This window comes from Hibiscus syriacus, unplaced genomic scaffold, assembly GCF_006381635.1.
Source record: "Hibiscus syriacus cultivar Baekdansim isolate YM2019G1 unplaced genomic scaffold, ASM638163v2 tig00111810_pilon, whole genome shotgun sequence".
Taxonomy (NCBI): Eukaryota; Viridiplantae; Streptophyta; class Magnoliopsida; order Malvales; family Malvaceae; genus Hibiscus; species Hibiscus syriacus.
The window spans coordinates 1,384,872-1,400,896 of record NW_024063186.1 but is presented as its reverse complement, the minus strand read 5'-3'; the positions used below and the strand labels follow the sequence as shown (position 1 = coordinate 1,400,896).

At 32.6% G+C, this 16,025-nt stretch overlaps 2 protein-coding genes across 2 annotated transcripts; one reads left to right on the top strand and one right to left on the bottom strand.

Moving 5' to 3' along the window:
* Positions 1-6,859: 6,859 nt before the first annotated feature.
* Positions 6,860-7,908, top strand: LOC120171047 (transcription factor MYB1R1-like). The gene is made up of 4 exons (XM_039178855.1): positions 6,860-7,052; positions 7,129-7,349; positions 7,493-7,624; positions 7,711-7,908. Exons 1-4 carry the CDS (start codon positions 6,860-6,862, stop codon positions 7,906-7,908), a joined length of 744 nt encoding a protein of 247 aa, XP_039034786.1.
* Positions 7,909-13,371: 5,463 nt separating this feature from the next.
* On the bottom strand, positions 13,372-13,986 carry LOC120171015 (calcium-binding protein CML24-like). The gene has a single exon (XM_039178834.1). It carries the CDS (start codon positions 13,922-13,924, stop codon positions 13,472-13,474), a length of 453 nt encoding a protein of 150 aa, XP_039034765.1. The 5' UTR covers positions 13,925-13,986; the 3' UTR covers positions 13,372-13,471.
* Between the last annotated feature and the right edge of the window lie 2,039 nt (positions 13,987-16,025).

The window sequence follows — 16,025 nt, the reverse complement described above, 5'->3', positions numbered from 1 at the left end:
GGAGGGATTATCCTAACCTTAGCTATGGACTAAGACCATCGCAATCCCAGCGTTTTCCACTTGAGCAGTCTTCCTCAAAGCCAGGTATGTCCCTGAAAGAAATTGTCAAATCACTTGCAACTAATACACAACAATTTCAGTAATAGACAAGAACAAGCATACAAAATTTGGAGAATCAAGTGAGTCAATTGGCATCCTCCATGAGTCGGTTAGAATCCCAAGGTAAGTTACCTTCACAAACTGTTGTTAATCCAAGACAAAATGTTAGTGCAATCACATTGAGAAGTAGAAAGGAGTTGAAGGAACCTAGTCCATTGGCACAAGGGAGAGCCTTAGAGGAAGAAACTGAAAAGAAAGTTATTGCTCCTCAGACTCAGAAAAGCCAACCTAAATGACTCAAAAGCAAAAAACCGAATGAATTTTTCATAGATCCTCCTTTGCCCTCTAGATTTGCTAAGTCCAAGAAAGAAACAGAAGAGAAAGAAATTCTTGAGACATTTCCAAGATCAAGGTAAATATTCCTTTACTTGATGCAATTAAACAAGTACCTCGATATGCTAAAGTTATTAAAGAATTGTGCACCAACAAGAGAAAGCTCAAGGGTAATGAAAATTTAAGTATGGGGGAAAATGTTTTAGTTGTCCTCCAGAAAAAACTACCCCCCCAAGTGCAAAGATCCAGGTATGTTTACTATCCCTTGTAAACTCGGTAATGTTCGGATTGAGAGAGAAATGTTAGATCTAGGAACCTCAATAAATATCATGCCTCTTTTTATTTATTCATCTCTGAATGTTGGTCATTTGAAAGAAACATGAGTGATTCTTCAACTTCCTGATACATCTAATGTATATCCTGAGGGAGTTTTAGATGACGTTTTGGTGCAAGTTGATGAATTGGTTTTTCCTGCAGATTTTTATGTGTTTGATATGCAAGAAGATTATTCTTCTAAATCAACATCAATTTTGTTAGGAAGGCCATTTTGAAAACAACCAGGACAAAAATTGATGTAAATGATGGTACACTTACCATGGAATTTGTTTGTGAAATTATTAAATTCAATATTTATGATGCCATGAGATGTCCTAGTGATGTGTCCTCTATTTTTGTCATGGATGTTATTGACCCTTTAGCATAGGAAATATTTGATCAAAATAATGATGACAAGTTGAAAGATACACTCAACATGAATTTCACTTCTGAAAGATTGCAGGGAATCATGAAAGAATATATGTTGGATCCTGATTTGCAAGATACAATCCAAGAACTAGAATCACTCAAACCCATGAGTTATGATGTATCTTATATTGAGTCACCTCTTTCTCACACCAAGCTTCTTTCTTCTCTTGTGCAGGCACCCAAATTGGAAATGAAGCCTTTGCCAAATCATCTAAAACATGTATATTTAGGAGAAGAGGAAACTATTCCGGTGATCATTCCCAACAAACTCTCTCGCTTATAAGAAGAAAAGTTGATTCGCTCACTTAGAGAATACAAGGAAGATATTGGGTGGAGAAAAAATTTGTCTATTGTAGAAACACAAAGTTTGGATACAAGTCAAATATTTAAGGTCGATGTTCATCGTTTCAAACCTTTTTATGAAGGTTCTCTGTTGCATACTATTGGTCAAACCATTTTGGAGTACCCAACTTAAGATGATTAAGAAGCTAAGACGTCTAGCCAAAGACGTTAAAGAAATGCGCTCTTGGAAGGCAGTCCAATTTTTCCTTTTCAATTTCTATTTTCCTTATTTTTTTAAATTTTTTCCTTGATTTTTCGGAGTACAATTAATCTTGTTTTCCTCTTTAGGTCAGAAGATGAATTTTTGTAACCCGTGGGCACGCCTTACAAAAGCAGAATCATTCCTAAAGTCTCTCACTATCCAGAAGATGTTTTTGTATAAGACGTGCCCACGTCTAAACTCAACACCACTTCTGGTTTAGGAAACAAGATTCAAAGAAACTCTTTTTTATAAATTTGCTTTATCTTTTCTTTATTCCTTCAGAAGAATGTGCGCCATCAGTCGTCCTCTCCGCTCAATTCGAGAACCAACCCAGCTAACGAACAACACCTTCACCCCCAGCTCGTGACAGATACCGTGGTTGATGCTCAACATTTTCAGGGGAGTTTTCTACTCTTATTCTTTTATGGTTTTTTAGCATCTACTTTTGATACATTGAGGAAAATGTATGGATTAAGTGTGGGGGAGAGTATTTCATACATGGTTTTTCTTTGAACATAATTTTTCTTTAGTTTTTTCTCTAAAAAACAAGTATGCTTTAGTTCTTTTTTGTGATTTTTCTCTTCGAAATTCCAGATTCTTTCGATGTTTGTCCTTACATGATTTGGATTATTTTGAATTATTGAATTAAGTTGAAGCATAATAGGGGATTAGCTTGAGTAGTTGAATTCTTATTTGCTACACACTGGTTGATTACTCTTGATGACTGGTTGAATGAAAAATGTGTGGGGTTTAATACATGTTTACCCTTTATGCAAGTTTTTGGGCCAATGAGCACTCATTTTCAGCATGCTCTATTTCTTTATTGAGTGATTGCCATACATAGTTGATTTTTCTAGAACTTGTTTTGCTATACATGTCGAAGACCACATTTTAGAATTGGATGCATCAAGAACGATAAGGGCATTTAGGTGAAACCACTTTTAGCTTTCTTAAAGAGCCTACCCTAATTATCATCCTTAGAAAGTCAATTTTGAGCCTGAGCCTTTTTGCTTTAAATTAACCATGGTACAAGCAAATATTAAATCATTTTTGTTAATTTCCCCTCTTTTAGACCTTGAATTGGATGATTGTATGAGCTTCTTCACATGAGAATTCAAATTATCTTGAGAAGATCGGAAGAGGTTGGAATACAGTGATTCAAGTTGCAATCTCATTCATTGAGAAAAAGAAAGAAAAAATCGTGCAAAGGAAAGAAAGAAAAAGAGATTGTGCAAAAGAAAAGAAAAAATGTTACGTGGCTTAAAGAGAACATTTGAGATTGAGTTCCATGTGGATAAGTTTGTATGACTCCTTCGATAAAAATAACTCAAATTCATTTCCTACCAAACCTTACCTAAGCCCCATTACACCCTATTTAAGACCCTGAGGTTTTTATGCATTCAATTCATTTATTAGTGGTGGGGATGTGATAGGTTAGCAAGCCTATGGTAAAAATATTTCTATATTTTGGATTGAGAGTTTATTGACACCTAAAACACTTCGAGCGTATTGAGTGAATCCAATGTGAGGGTATTAGATCCCATTGCATTTTGATTTCGAAAAGATTGATGGAGTGATTATTCATGTGTGTTGGTTTATGAGAATTTCTTCTACGAATTGCTCGTTCCTTACTTGTGTCTAGATTTGAGTCTTTAAGGCATGACAATTTTGATTGTGGAAGGAGGAGCAAAGGGAAGAAGAAGGATTAATGTTGAGAAGAGTTATGAATTTGAACTATTGTATGATTTAGGACAAGCATTGGTTTAAGTGTGGGGGAATTTGATCAGATGCATATTAGACATATATTCTATGATATTTTCCTCATATTTGAATAACTAAAATTACTTAAATCATGGATTTTAATTTATATTTCGTATTTTATGGATTAGGTTGATGATTTGGATAAAACAAGTTCAAAATCTAATGATTAGCATGATCTTCACAAAATCCCCAAATTAAGGAAGAAAAATCGAAATTCAAGAAGTTGGCAAGACCAGAAGAGGTTTTCGCATAAGGTGTGGGCACGACTTATTCATCACGAGCTATCGTAGAAAAAGTCTTCAGTTAAGGCGTGGCGCGCCTTATCAATCCGTACAACCCTAAATTAGGGTTACGAATTTACAAGGGAAAAATAGTTTAATGACGGTTGGAAGACTCTTTTGAATTATTCTTATCTTTAGAAAAGGATGAGGGCATTTAAAACTCCTATTTTTGTGGTATTTTCTTTAAGGGAAACTTCCTTATTTAGAGTAGGAAAATCCTTATAAAAGGGGAGTTAGGGCATCAAGTATTCATCAAGTTTTACATCAAGTTTTTCATTAAGTTTTCTTTATTTTCTTTTGGTTTTCTTTCAATTATGAGCAGCTAAATACTTTTGTTCCAACTCGAGGATAATTGAAGTTTTGGTTCTTCAAGGATTGTGAGATCTAAATAATTTTCATTGTTCTTTTACTTCTTTGATATTTATATATCTTCTGTTTTTATTAAGAATTATTGTCTTGATTGATTGTGCAAAGGGCCTGTTGTTCAATTATCAAGTTGATAAATTGCCATTTAGAACTTTAAATCCGTAATTGTTTGAACATTCTAATATTAGTGGTAAAGTATCATAGTTGATTATGATTATGTTATGAAGGTATATAACCTAGTCTAAATGAATCGAGCTTGTGTATTCGTTGGCTAGAATTGGTGGTCCCTCTAGTGGTTAATGTTGTTGGTGGATTAAATCTTAAGAGCTTGTCTAGGATTGTTCATTAACAAGAGAAATAAACAAAGAACTTCTCTTGATTATCAAGAAACTAAGGAGAGACAGGTTGTTAGAGCTTCTCAATAACCATAACCAATTTAGTGAAAAGTAGAAGATTTTATCATTGCATCTATGAACAATTCTCTGAACTAATTCTGAAATTATACCTTTAGTTGGATATTTTCTTAATATTAATCTCTCTAAATTCTTGGTTATTTTTAAATGCTTTTTCTTTTTGATTTCTTGTCGATTTTAAAACCCCTTTAATTTGCTTTAATTTTCATTAAAAATAAGTCTACCCAATCCCTGTGGATTCGACCTTGCTTATCGCTACTACAAATTTATATTTCTAAAAGCAAGTATTATTATTTGTTGGATTCGACACCCACCACTTGTGTATGATTTTCCTTAATCATATCATTTTCTCCAAAAAAAAATAATTATAGGTTCGGAGGCTAAAATATTTAAGGGTAAAGTACACAAATGATCCCTTAACTATAGGGTATTACTTTATTGAGTCTTCCAATTATTAAAAGTTACAAAATGATCCCCACATTACAGGGCATTGCTTTGCTGAGTTTCTTGATTATTAAAAGTTACAAAATGGTCACTCAACTATTCATATGTTCTAAATTCGTCCTCATTAAAAATTAATGTTAATCTATTGACTGAGATATAATAGTCGTTTGAGATTTTGGGATCAGATTTTATCATATCGCAGTTAACTGCTTAACGACCAACTTAGATTGTCATCAATCTTTTATTGGAAAAGGACGAGTTGGAACATATAAATAGCTGGGTGACCATTTTGTTACTTTTAATAATCAAATGACTCAAAAAAGCAATGTCTTATGATCAATGGACCATTTTGTAACTTTTAATAGTAGAAGAACTCAATAAAGTGGTGTCCTATAGTTAAGGGACCATTTGTTTATTTTATCCAATATTTAATTAGATTTAATATAGATATATTTTTTATTTAATTATAAAAAGTATATATTTGTTTAATGATGTAGGTGATTTTATATTTTATAATTCACTTATATTATATCTATTTAAGATCTTTTTAGTATGTGCCTACTTATAAAAAAAATTATATCAAAATACCCGATCTATAGGTCAAGATAAAACTTGATTTCAAGATTTTTTTATCTCAAATACTTTCTCTAAACAATCAATATTTTTTTAAAGTTTTTTTAAAGTTCTAATTTAAAGTTATTCAGAAATTCCAATTAAAAGTATCAATGTAGATTATAATTATAACATGTTTTAATCTTGATGTCCTTATAAAGATACGTGAGGAAGTTAGATCATCTTTACAACCTTAAAAAATATTTACTAAATTAAGTATACTACGTACAAGTCCGTCTTTTTACATGTGTGAGATGTGATATGTCGTAAGGCCCCACACTTTAAAAAAAATCTGCTAATAAAAATATATTTCTCCAAAAAATTGCTATCATTCCTTTATTAGTTTTCATGATAAGATTTGTTTTTAAAAAATCTTTTAATTTTCTCTTTTATTATCTCAATAAATGAATTGTAAAAAACCCTATAATAAATGAATTGTAATCATTTATTCTTAAAAAACTCAACTAAAATCATGATTTCTAACGGGGAAAAATATTTTAGGGGACTCAGTTTATAATTTTATTTTATTATAAAATATTTTAAAGACCTGATTTTAGAAAGTATCACAGGGCCTCTATATCTTTTGGGACGGGACTAATCACGTACGGTTAGATTGATTTAGTCTGTCTAAATGTTTAATTAAGCAAATATATTCGCACATATTTTCAAGGAATTTCTAAATGCTTTTGCATTTTAGATCCTTTTGTGATAAATTTCACAATATAGGAATCCATAAAATCATTATACGTATTTTAAAATTTTTCATATCCTCACTAATAAAGTAATTGCGTCCGCATAATAAAAATTCTTCGTAATTTAAGTTATATTTTATATCTGAATAATATATATAAATTTCAAATAAAACCAAATTCGAGTAATAACTAATATATATATATATATATATGGTAATGAAGGTTTATATATAATAAAGATTCAAGCAAAGCATATAATGTATTTAGTATTTAGGTTAGCAAGGGTTATTAAATAGTTGACAAAAATAAAACAATATCTTCTGATATTAGGATAATCTACTACTATTCCTGATAAAGCTTGAGAACCAAGTTACTCTCCCTATTAATTAAGATCAATACCATTTATAGATACGATATTCTGCATATCAAATCTTGCCTTGCTTAATCAATGCTGGCTTTCCTTTTTAGAGAAAAATCAAGGGTTTGGTCTTCACTTTTTCATTATTATATATATATATATATATATATATATATGCGCCAAGTTTATCAAGTCGAAGAGAGAAAGAAACAATGGAGCAAGTGAAGAAGAGAAGAAGGTGTACTCGTTGTGGACTTCATGGTCATAATTTCAGAACCTGTGAACACAAGGGAGATTGTGTAATGCTTTTTGGTGTGAATGTAGCAGCAGCCATGGATCAAAATCAAGAATGTTTCGGAAAAAAGAATCTTTGCATGGGAAACCCGCAGGCTGCAGAAAGAAAAGGTGGTGTTAATAGTTAGGAAAGATTTTAAACACATAGTATCGGAATATTATTATTAACTTTGAATTATTAAAGCAGGGAAGCCATGGACGGAGGAGGAGCATAGAATGTTCTTAGAAGGTTTAAGAAAGCTGGGGAAAGGTGATTGGAAAGAAATTTCAAAGAATTATGTAACCAGTAGGACCTCAGTTCAAGTTGCAAGCCATGCACAAAAATATTTTCTCAGACAGAAGCGAGATAAGAAAACACTCAGGCAAAGCTTATTTGACATGCCTTTTCAACAATCTGAATCCAATTCTGTATGAACTCTCAATCTCTCTCTCTTGCATTTGCTTTTCCACAATAGTAACATATATGCATGCAAGCATGTATGTATGTGTGAATGTATGAATAGGTAATTTATTCACGTTGATGACTAGAGTTACATGGTTTAAATTCACAGCATGAATGCCCTTGGGGTTCCTCATCTCATACTGTGAACCGATTTCCACCGATTTTCTCCGATGATTACCCGATCACGCCGATGATTGAATTCCCAATTTTACGGACTAGTAATCCAACGATTCAACCCATGGTAAGAAACTCTCTGCAGTTCTTTTGTTTCCTCTGGTATTCCAGATTACCAGAGATAGACAACCTAATGAATTAATGTTTTAACAGGCAGAAGTAAGTTCTAACATGATGCAGCCTCCGGCGCCAGTTGGACTGCCAGACGTCGGCACACCGACTGATCATGCTTGGCCGATGTCGGTTCGGAACAACATGTTTGAAGCATGCCCTGGTGGTTCATCAAAAGAGGAAGATCATTTAGAGCTCAAGATTGCTGCTCCCTCAACCATCAGAATGCATAACCGTTAAACAAAATTGTCATTATTAGAACTAAGTTCCCAATATTATCTAGTTTTAAACAATAATTTCCGACACATTGACTAATACATGATTACATTACATCATAAACTATCTGCTAGACATGAAAAATATTGTTATAAACTCATCTTTTTATTAATATAGAGTGATTATAAAGTAATATTTATTTGAAAATCTCTCAATCATTCGATAATGACCGTTCAAATATCCATACACATGTTGTGTTTGAACTCAAAACCTCTAGAGATAATAAACATCCCTTTAATCATTGATATTGCTTGATTTGTATTACAAATTTATCCTTAAATGTACGTTTATCAACATATTCAGACACTAATAAATGTACTTATATCGACAGAAAAAATATGGAATGTAGATACATGGAAAGTTAATTTATTATAAACTAATCAATAAACTTAGTGAAAATCCAACGGATCATTTTTTTAATAGTGTTAGAATATAGAGCAGTAGATATAAGAGCATGATATAAGAAAATAAAAATACTCGCAATTGAGATAAAAAAAAAGAAGAAGAATTTGAAGTTTTATGGTCTTTCCATCGTTTTCCAGGGTCCGTATTTTCTGTAGGAATTAAAAGAGACTAAACATAAGTTTTTACTGAAAAATATAAATCTTCGGAATCTTGGAACTATAGTTTACCATCTGAAACTATTTTATTGGGTTAATCTTTAGAGTGTATTTTAGAGTTTTGAGATTAAGCTTTGATAAAGCTGGTAATTCCTTATACACCTAAATTGGCCTTTGGGTAGCTTTATAGGCCCCAAGGTACTCTCTTAGATTGGCTCATATATTATAAGATGTAGGGTAAATCATTATGGATGCAATTCTAAGGGACTGCATTTTGATGTATAAGTGGAGAGCAATTATATGATTTAAATAAATATCACTGTCGTTGTTACGATACTTTACTGGCCCACGATTTTGGTATTACAGCTTACTACTTAATCTGATTAATATTGTTTGGGATGTATTATGGAGTTCTACAGGTTTAACTCCGATCAGGCTGGTAATTCTATATGAACTTAAAGGGACCCTTGGGTAGGTTCTTATGCCCCAAGGTACTCCCTTAGATTGGATCCTACGCCCAATGGGCCTATGGTAAGTCCTTATGAATGTAGTTTTGGAAAACTGCATATCGTGTTCAGGTGGAGGGTATTACAATGATTTTAAAACTTGTTTTCTTGAAATAAACTAATACTACTGTTTTTAAACTATATACACACTTATTCCTGGCTTCGTGGGGAAACACTATACACCCGTTTTCAATCTCCTAGAACTGTCTCTCTGAATGCTTCCTCTAAACTATAGGTTTCATGAATGTTACCTGAAGATATAATTAATGAAACTCAACTCACCACTAGAACATGTATAAGCCTGGATCAATAAGAAAGTTTTATGCTTTGCCATATATCTACTTGTCATTTAGCATCATCTGATAGTTCTTTATTACTAAGGGGTTGTTTGATAAAATAAAATGATTAAGCGTTGAATGATTCAATGGCCTGAATGATTCAAAGGCTCTATATGAATTGGCTATAAATGTGACATGTTGTTTGATAATGGTTCTGAATGTACAATCTGAATTATGAATATTTTCATTTTTACCTTCATAATGATTTATTATATTATAAGATATGATTGTTTAATAAGACAACATGTGAAAAAATAGGTATTATGGTAAAATATCGGGTGCTTAATGATTCAGAATGTACTTTAATGCTGAATCATTCAGCAGTGTTGTGATGTTTCATTCAGCAGTGTTTTGATGTTTCATTCAACATAGTCTTCATTCAGAGGTGAGAATCAAACACGCTGAATGCTTAACGGTTCAGCATTCAACGCTGAATGGTTCCATTCAGCAGTAAACAAACAACCCCTAAACTTTCATGAAGCTCACTCTTTACACACCATTTCAAGTTAAATGAGTTGATCTTGTGTAGTTATTGACATCAGTAATGGGAGTTCCTTCGATGTTGCTTGCGAAGTATGATACTTGTATAATTAAGGAGCATGTAGGTCATATTTTGTATGTATATTAGAGTCTGTAACTTGTTTTGATACAATGTATGATTGAGTTTTGTTTTGATATATAAATGATTTCTGAACTTGTTCAATTTATTTATAAATTGTTTTACGTTTTTAAATGGTTTGATAAAAAAATTAATTTTCCTAGATTTTTATTATGGATCGCTCCAGTGGCCTTAATGTAATACCTCAGATCGGGTCACCCGTATTGGTTTGAGGGTGTTACAATAGGAATCATATGTCATTTATGAGGTTTCGAGATATTAAGAAAGAAAATTATGATATTTTTGTGTTTAAGTGTTCTAGATTGACTATATTTCACGACTATATTTATGAGGTTGCAACCTAAAATGCGGTTCAATATTTATTTCACAGAAGGTATCGATATTTGTAACTAAGTATTGGTTCTTAGTTACAACCTAAAATGTTCTAAAATGTTAAACACGATTCAATACTTATTTCACTACAAGTATTGATACTTAGTTACAATCTAAAATGTTATATATTTGGTAACATTTTTTATTGTAACCTAAAATGTTAAATACGCTTCAATACTTATTTTATGGCAAGTATTGATTCTTGTAATTAAGTATCAATACTTATTGGTATTATCAATTAGCATGTTTCATGGTTGCAACTAAAAATATTACAAGTAAGACCACATTTTTAGTCGCGCTCAACTTATATTATTATGATTCTTCTCACATTTTCAAGCATGCCATTTTTAATTTCAAACTAGAGTACGTTCTTACTGTTGATGACTCGCAACAGTTACCCAAACAAATTTTTACCATAATTTTCGTCCTCTTGTTCTTTTTTCTTAATTCCAAGACTTTAAGTTATAGTGACTCTTGTAATTTGAATGAATGAAAAACTGAATATCTTTTCAGGAAGATTTTAAGCAAGATATCAGTTCCTTCAAGGGTACCTCATAAAAATGAAAACTTTTACTTAACTCTATTATCACAACTAAAGTTTTTTATAAATAAGTGTTTATTGAATATAAGAAAATTAATTACTCTTTCAATATTTTAAAATTATAGTTTTTTTCTGTCAGGATTGATGATGATTTCTGGGTGTGAGATGATCTAAGGAAGAAATGTGTATTGATATACTCTTTTTAACAACGTGTAATGTTTTAGATTATTAAATGTTTATTGATTTGTTCAAAAATGGTGGTTGTGGGAGGTAGCAAGTTTGCATGGAATATGATGGTAGGGCCGCAAGAACTGATTTAGCCAACGTCACTCGCCCGGCAAAAGAAAGGTATCGCGCTTGCCAACCCGAGAGAGTCTGTCTTGTACCTTGTATGGGGATTGAACGGCTTATCCGCAGATTTATATGTGGTGGTTCCGATGAGCAACGGAAAGAGCTGTGTGAACCGGTTGAGAATGGTGGGCTCGGGTTTAAAATTTTACAAACCCAGAATGCCGTTTTTCTTACGAAGATTGCTTTCCGTCTTATGTCGGAGGGAAATCAGCTGTGGGCTCGGGTTTTAAAGTCCAAATACAAACTTGAGAGCCATGTGCCAATTTCCATTACTAGGCCGGGGAGGCTTTGGTCGGGTTTGTCTCTAGTGTGGAATGACGTTCGAACGGGGCTGTTATGGAGTATTCGGATGGCTCATTGGTGGATATCTGGAATGATGTATGGATAGCAGATTTGGGTGCCTTAAGGGATTGGTGCACTGATCCTGTACTGCTGAGTGATAACCCCCTTTGCGTGCAAGATCTGGCGGAGAATGGAGAGTGGAGATGGGACCTGTTGGAATTTATTTTTCCAAACCGGGTTCTTCAACATGTTGCAGCAATTAAAGCACCGAATGAGGGTGGCGGTGCTAATGTTCCAACCTGGAGATGGAAAGCGCACAATGGTTTTTCGGTGAGGAGTGCATACATCAGCAGAAGAAAGGCTGTGGGATTTTCGAATCAGCCCTCGATGTGGACACCCCTTCAGTTTTATCGTGGTTTGCCAAGGATTTTCTCTGGCTGCTATATAAGAATAAACTACTTTCGAATGAGGTGCGATGACGTAGGCACATGACAATGGAGTTGAGGTGTGACATTTGTGGAGCAGTCGAATCTACTAGATTGTACAGCGGCGAAAGTGTTGTGGGACAATTTAATTAAGCCAGAGAATTCCTAGCTTTATCACTGCAGCAATGGCTGGAAATAAATATTGGTAAGCCGGAGTACTTTCCCAAGGTTCATGTTGATTGGGATTTGATGTTTGGATCAGTTTGGCAATTGCTGCTCTGGATCGTTACAATCCGCAACGCACCAGTCACTCGCTTGCCTTCCATATTCAGAGGTTGGTGGATGAACAATGGGAGGTGAGTCTCACATATGCTCCTCGAGAACAAAATCAGTTAGCTGATGGCTTAGTCAAGCTTGCATGGAACCATTCTGGAGGTTTTCACGTTTACCACGTTCCACCGGTACCTGTTGAGGCTTTGTTTCAGCATGATTGTCGGGGTATGCGGGTCCAAACTACAAGTATTTAGCCGCTACATCTCTCTTCGTAATTCCAAAAAAAAAAGAGAAAAAAATCGGTGGTTGTGATCTTGGCTACTTTGTATACAAAATCTTGAATTGTTCACTTATTTCAAACCCTTATCATGCATAATCTCTACAATTCTATTACCATACTCAAGTTTTCTTTGGAAATTTTTAACTCGAATCTACCTTTGATTACAACAATTTTTTTTTTTTTGAATTTTCATCTTAAACTCTATTTTTATTCTTTCTTTTCTATCATGCGTTAGAGGATTTAAATTTTTTTTTTTTGAAAAATATTAGTCCCAAGAAGCAGCATAAAGTCTAAAAACAGATTCTTTAACTCAGATATTTATCGTTCCTAAAAGTGTCGTTCTCCACGTGGAATTTGGGTAAAAACTGCTGTCCTATCAGCAAAAAATTGAAGTCGTGAATCTGGTTTGACCGTCCAATGAGATGGAAGCGTATGCAAAACTCGTGGTTAGACCTCGCTTCACAAAGGCAAGCATTTGATCCATTTCAACCAATCGTTCGAAATAACTCGAAACATTTTTTACCAAAAACAAATACTGTTACTAAAATTTGATTACAAAATTAATATATCTGTTAATAAATAATATAAAAGTAAAGCAACCAACCTATACCATTACCTACCATTACCTGTACCTATACCGTGTTGAGCTCAGCATAGCATTTTGCCAATCAATTTTTGCGTGTCCACTACTCCACACGAATAACAAAATGTGAAATAAATAAGGAAAATAATTGTCGGCCTTAATTTTTTCTATTTAGTTTAGATTCTTAAATTAATTAATTAATTAGTGTTAGACCTAATTTCACGCGTTAACAAACGAGATTAATTCAACAACAAATCTGGAAAGTGAGTACTAATTATATGCACAATTCACAGTTGGAAATTAAATCGAAACTACTACTATTTCATAAATAAAATTGGCTAAAACAAACTGGGAACAGAATAAACCTAACCACTTAACCTGGTATATTTTTTTTTGTTCAGGCATTGGTCATCATCTTCTTGAACTCTTCGAAGTTCACGTTTCCGTCGCCGTCTTTATCGACTTGACTGATCATTCTCCGGCAATCACTCAAAGAGCACTTTTCGCCCAATCTCTTCATCACGGCGTGTAACTCTTTCGCCGAAATCAATCCGTTCTTGTCCAGATCGTACATGTCAAAAGCATCTTTGAGTTCTTTGTTCCCACACTGGCCATCGTCGCCATCGACGTTTGTTCTCTGGAAAGCAATGAACTCGTCTAGATCGACGTAGCCATCTCCGTCCTTGTCCATCTCCGACATCATCCGATCGATTTCGTCGGAAGAAGGCGTGGAACCTAAAGCACTGAGGACCGATTTCAGTTCCTCGCGAGAGATTCTACCGTCGCCGTTTTTGTCGAACTTGTTGAACACTTCCCTCATCTCTTCAACTGAACCTAAAGAACCCGCCATTGAAGAGATGAAAATGGATAAAGAAGTTAATGAACGCGGATTATAAACCAACCGCTTGATTTTTTTTTCTCTGTGATTTTGAAGGCATATTTATATGTCTATTAACGCGGTTTACTGATTCCGCGTGAAGGGAAGGAAAAGATGGGATATGCTCAGGTGTAGGGTAATTTTGTAGGGAAGCAACTACCTGGATATTGACACATGTTCACTAAAAGCAGTAAAATATTTGCTTAGAGTGGAAATTTATGTGACTTGAAAGGAAAGATTTTGGGTAACCCCCATATTATATGGTTGACTTATGCTGTTGTCGTCTCGATTTAAATTAGGGTAAACTACATAAATGACCACCCAGCTATGGGTTTGGTTTTGAAATGATCACTATTTTTAAATTTATGTCAATATGACTATTAAACTATTTAAATAGTTTCAATATAGCCACTACCTTTAAATTTAACGGAAGTGTTTACATGGAAGTTAATAAAATTAGTATAATTAGGGTGCAGGTCCTTATAAAGTTACGTATCTACGACGCTAGCACCTTGCTTTGTTTTCTTTCATTTTGGTCAAAATAGACAAACGAGAACTTAAATCTAGGCCAATTGAGAATATGACAATACTTAAATTGCTAAAAAATTATAATATTTAGGAATCAATTAAAATAATTTTTATAATATTTTTAAATTAAATTTATTTATTAATGATTATATATATGAAATTATATTTAATATTAAATTAAAAAATTATTTAACATACACGAACTCACGAGCAAAATTTAAAATGAAAAGGTAAATTTATAAATTGAATCTTTTTATTATGATTATAGTTTGAATTTTAAATTATTTTTTAATGACTTCATATAGATTATCATTAAAAATAAATATAAAAACGATAAATTTTGTTTAAAAATATTTAAATCTTAAATAAATTATAAATTAAATTAAATTAAAATTAAAAACCCTCTAATCAAATTATGACATGTGTCACAATTTGATTAGAGAATAAATTTATTAAATTAAATTGAAATTAGGACCTAATTAAAGAATTAAAGTTAATCTTGGTGATCAAATTGATTAATTCTAAAATCTAAGGGATTAATTTATAAATTTAATACATGACTAGAATACAAGATTTTAAAATTAATGCTCAAATTAAGGCATTAGACAAATTTAAAAAAAAAGAATCAGGATCAAATTGCATTAAATGAAAAATCCAAGGAAACAAATCATAGATAAGTAGTGACCAAAATTGAAGAAAATAAAGGAGGGTTCCAACACCGCGAATACATAACTTTACAAGGACTTGCATCCTAATTATATTAATTTTATTAACTGTCACGTAAACACTTCTAATGACGGGTGGCTATATTAAAACTATTTAAATAGTTCAGTGGTTATATTGACGTAAATTTGAAAATGGTGGTCATTTCGAGACCAAACCTATTGGTGAATGGTCATTTATGTAGTTTACCCTTTAAATTAATAATTTTATTTTTATTTTTTAGTTATATTAATTTTGTTTTTTTAACTCGTTTAATTATATAATTTTTTTATCAATGTTAAAATCCTACCTACTATGGGACAAGGCCGAGAGTTTAAAGACTATAAACGCACGCAGCCCTCAGGCAAACCATTCAATTACCTTTTAACTCGTTTAAAACAAACACACGCACACGCACTTTCACAAATACAAAACCTTAACAATTTTTTAGACATTCTTTCTCATTGCATTCAACAATTTTCTAAATATTTTTATTACTTCATTACTTTTTTTTTTTACAAAATGTTAAATTTTTTATTAAATAGTACAATGTATAACAAAGAGAACACAATTCCAAAATGAAAATTTAAATAACCTAAAAAATATAAAATTAAAATCTTTCATTAAATACATGTTTCATCTCCCAAAAATAACTCAACTATTATATAATCTCTCGGTCTCTATTCAAACCTAGACGCAATATTATTGTAGGCATGAAGATTGAAAGGATCAATTTGACATATTGCTCCATGAACGGTTCTGTATGTCTTGACAAATTATCTTAAAAAGAGATCTAACTGTATGAGACCATCGATCTTTCTTGATCAAGAGATTTCGTCGTTAT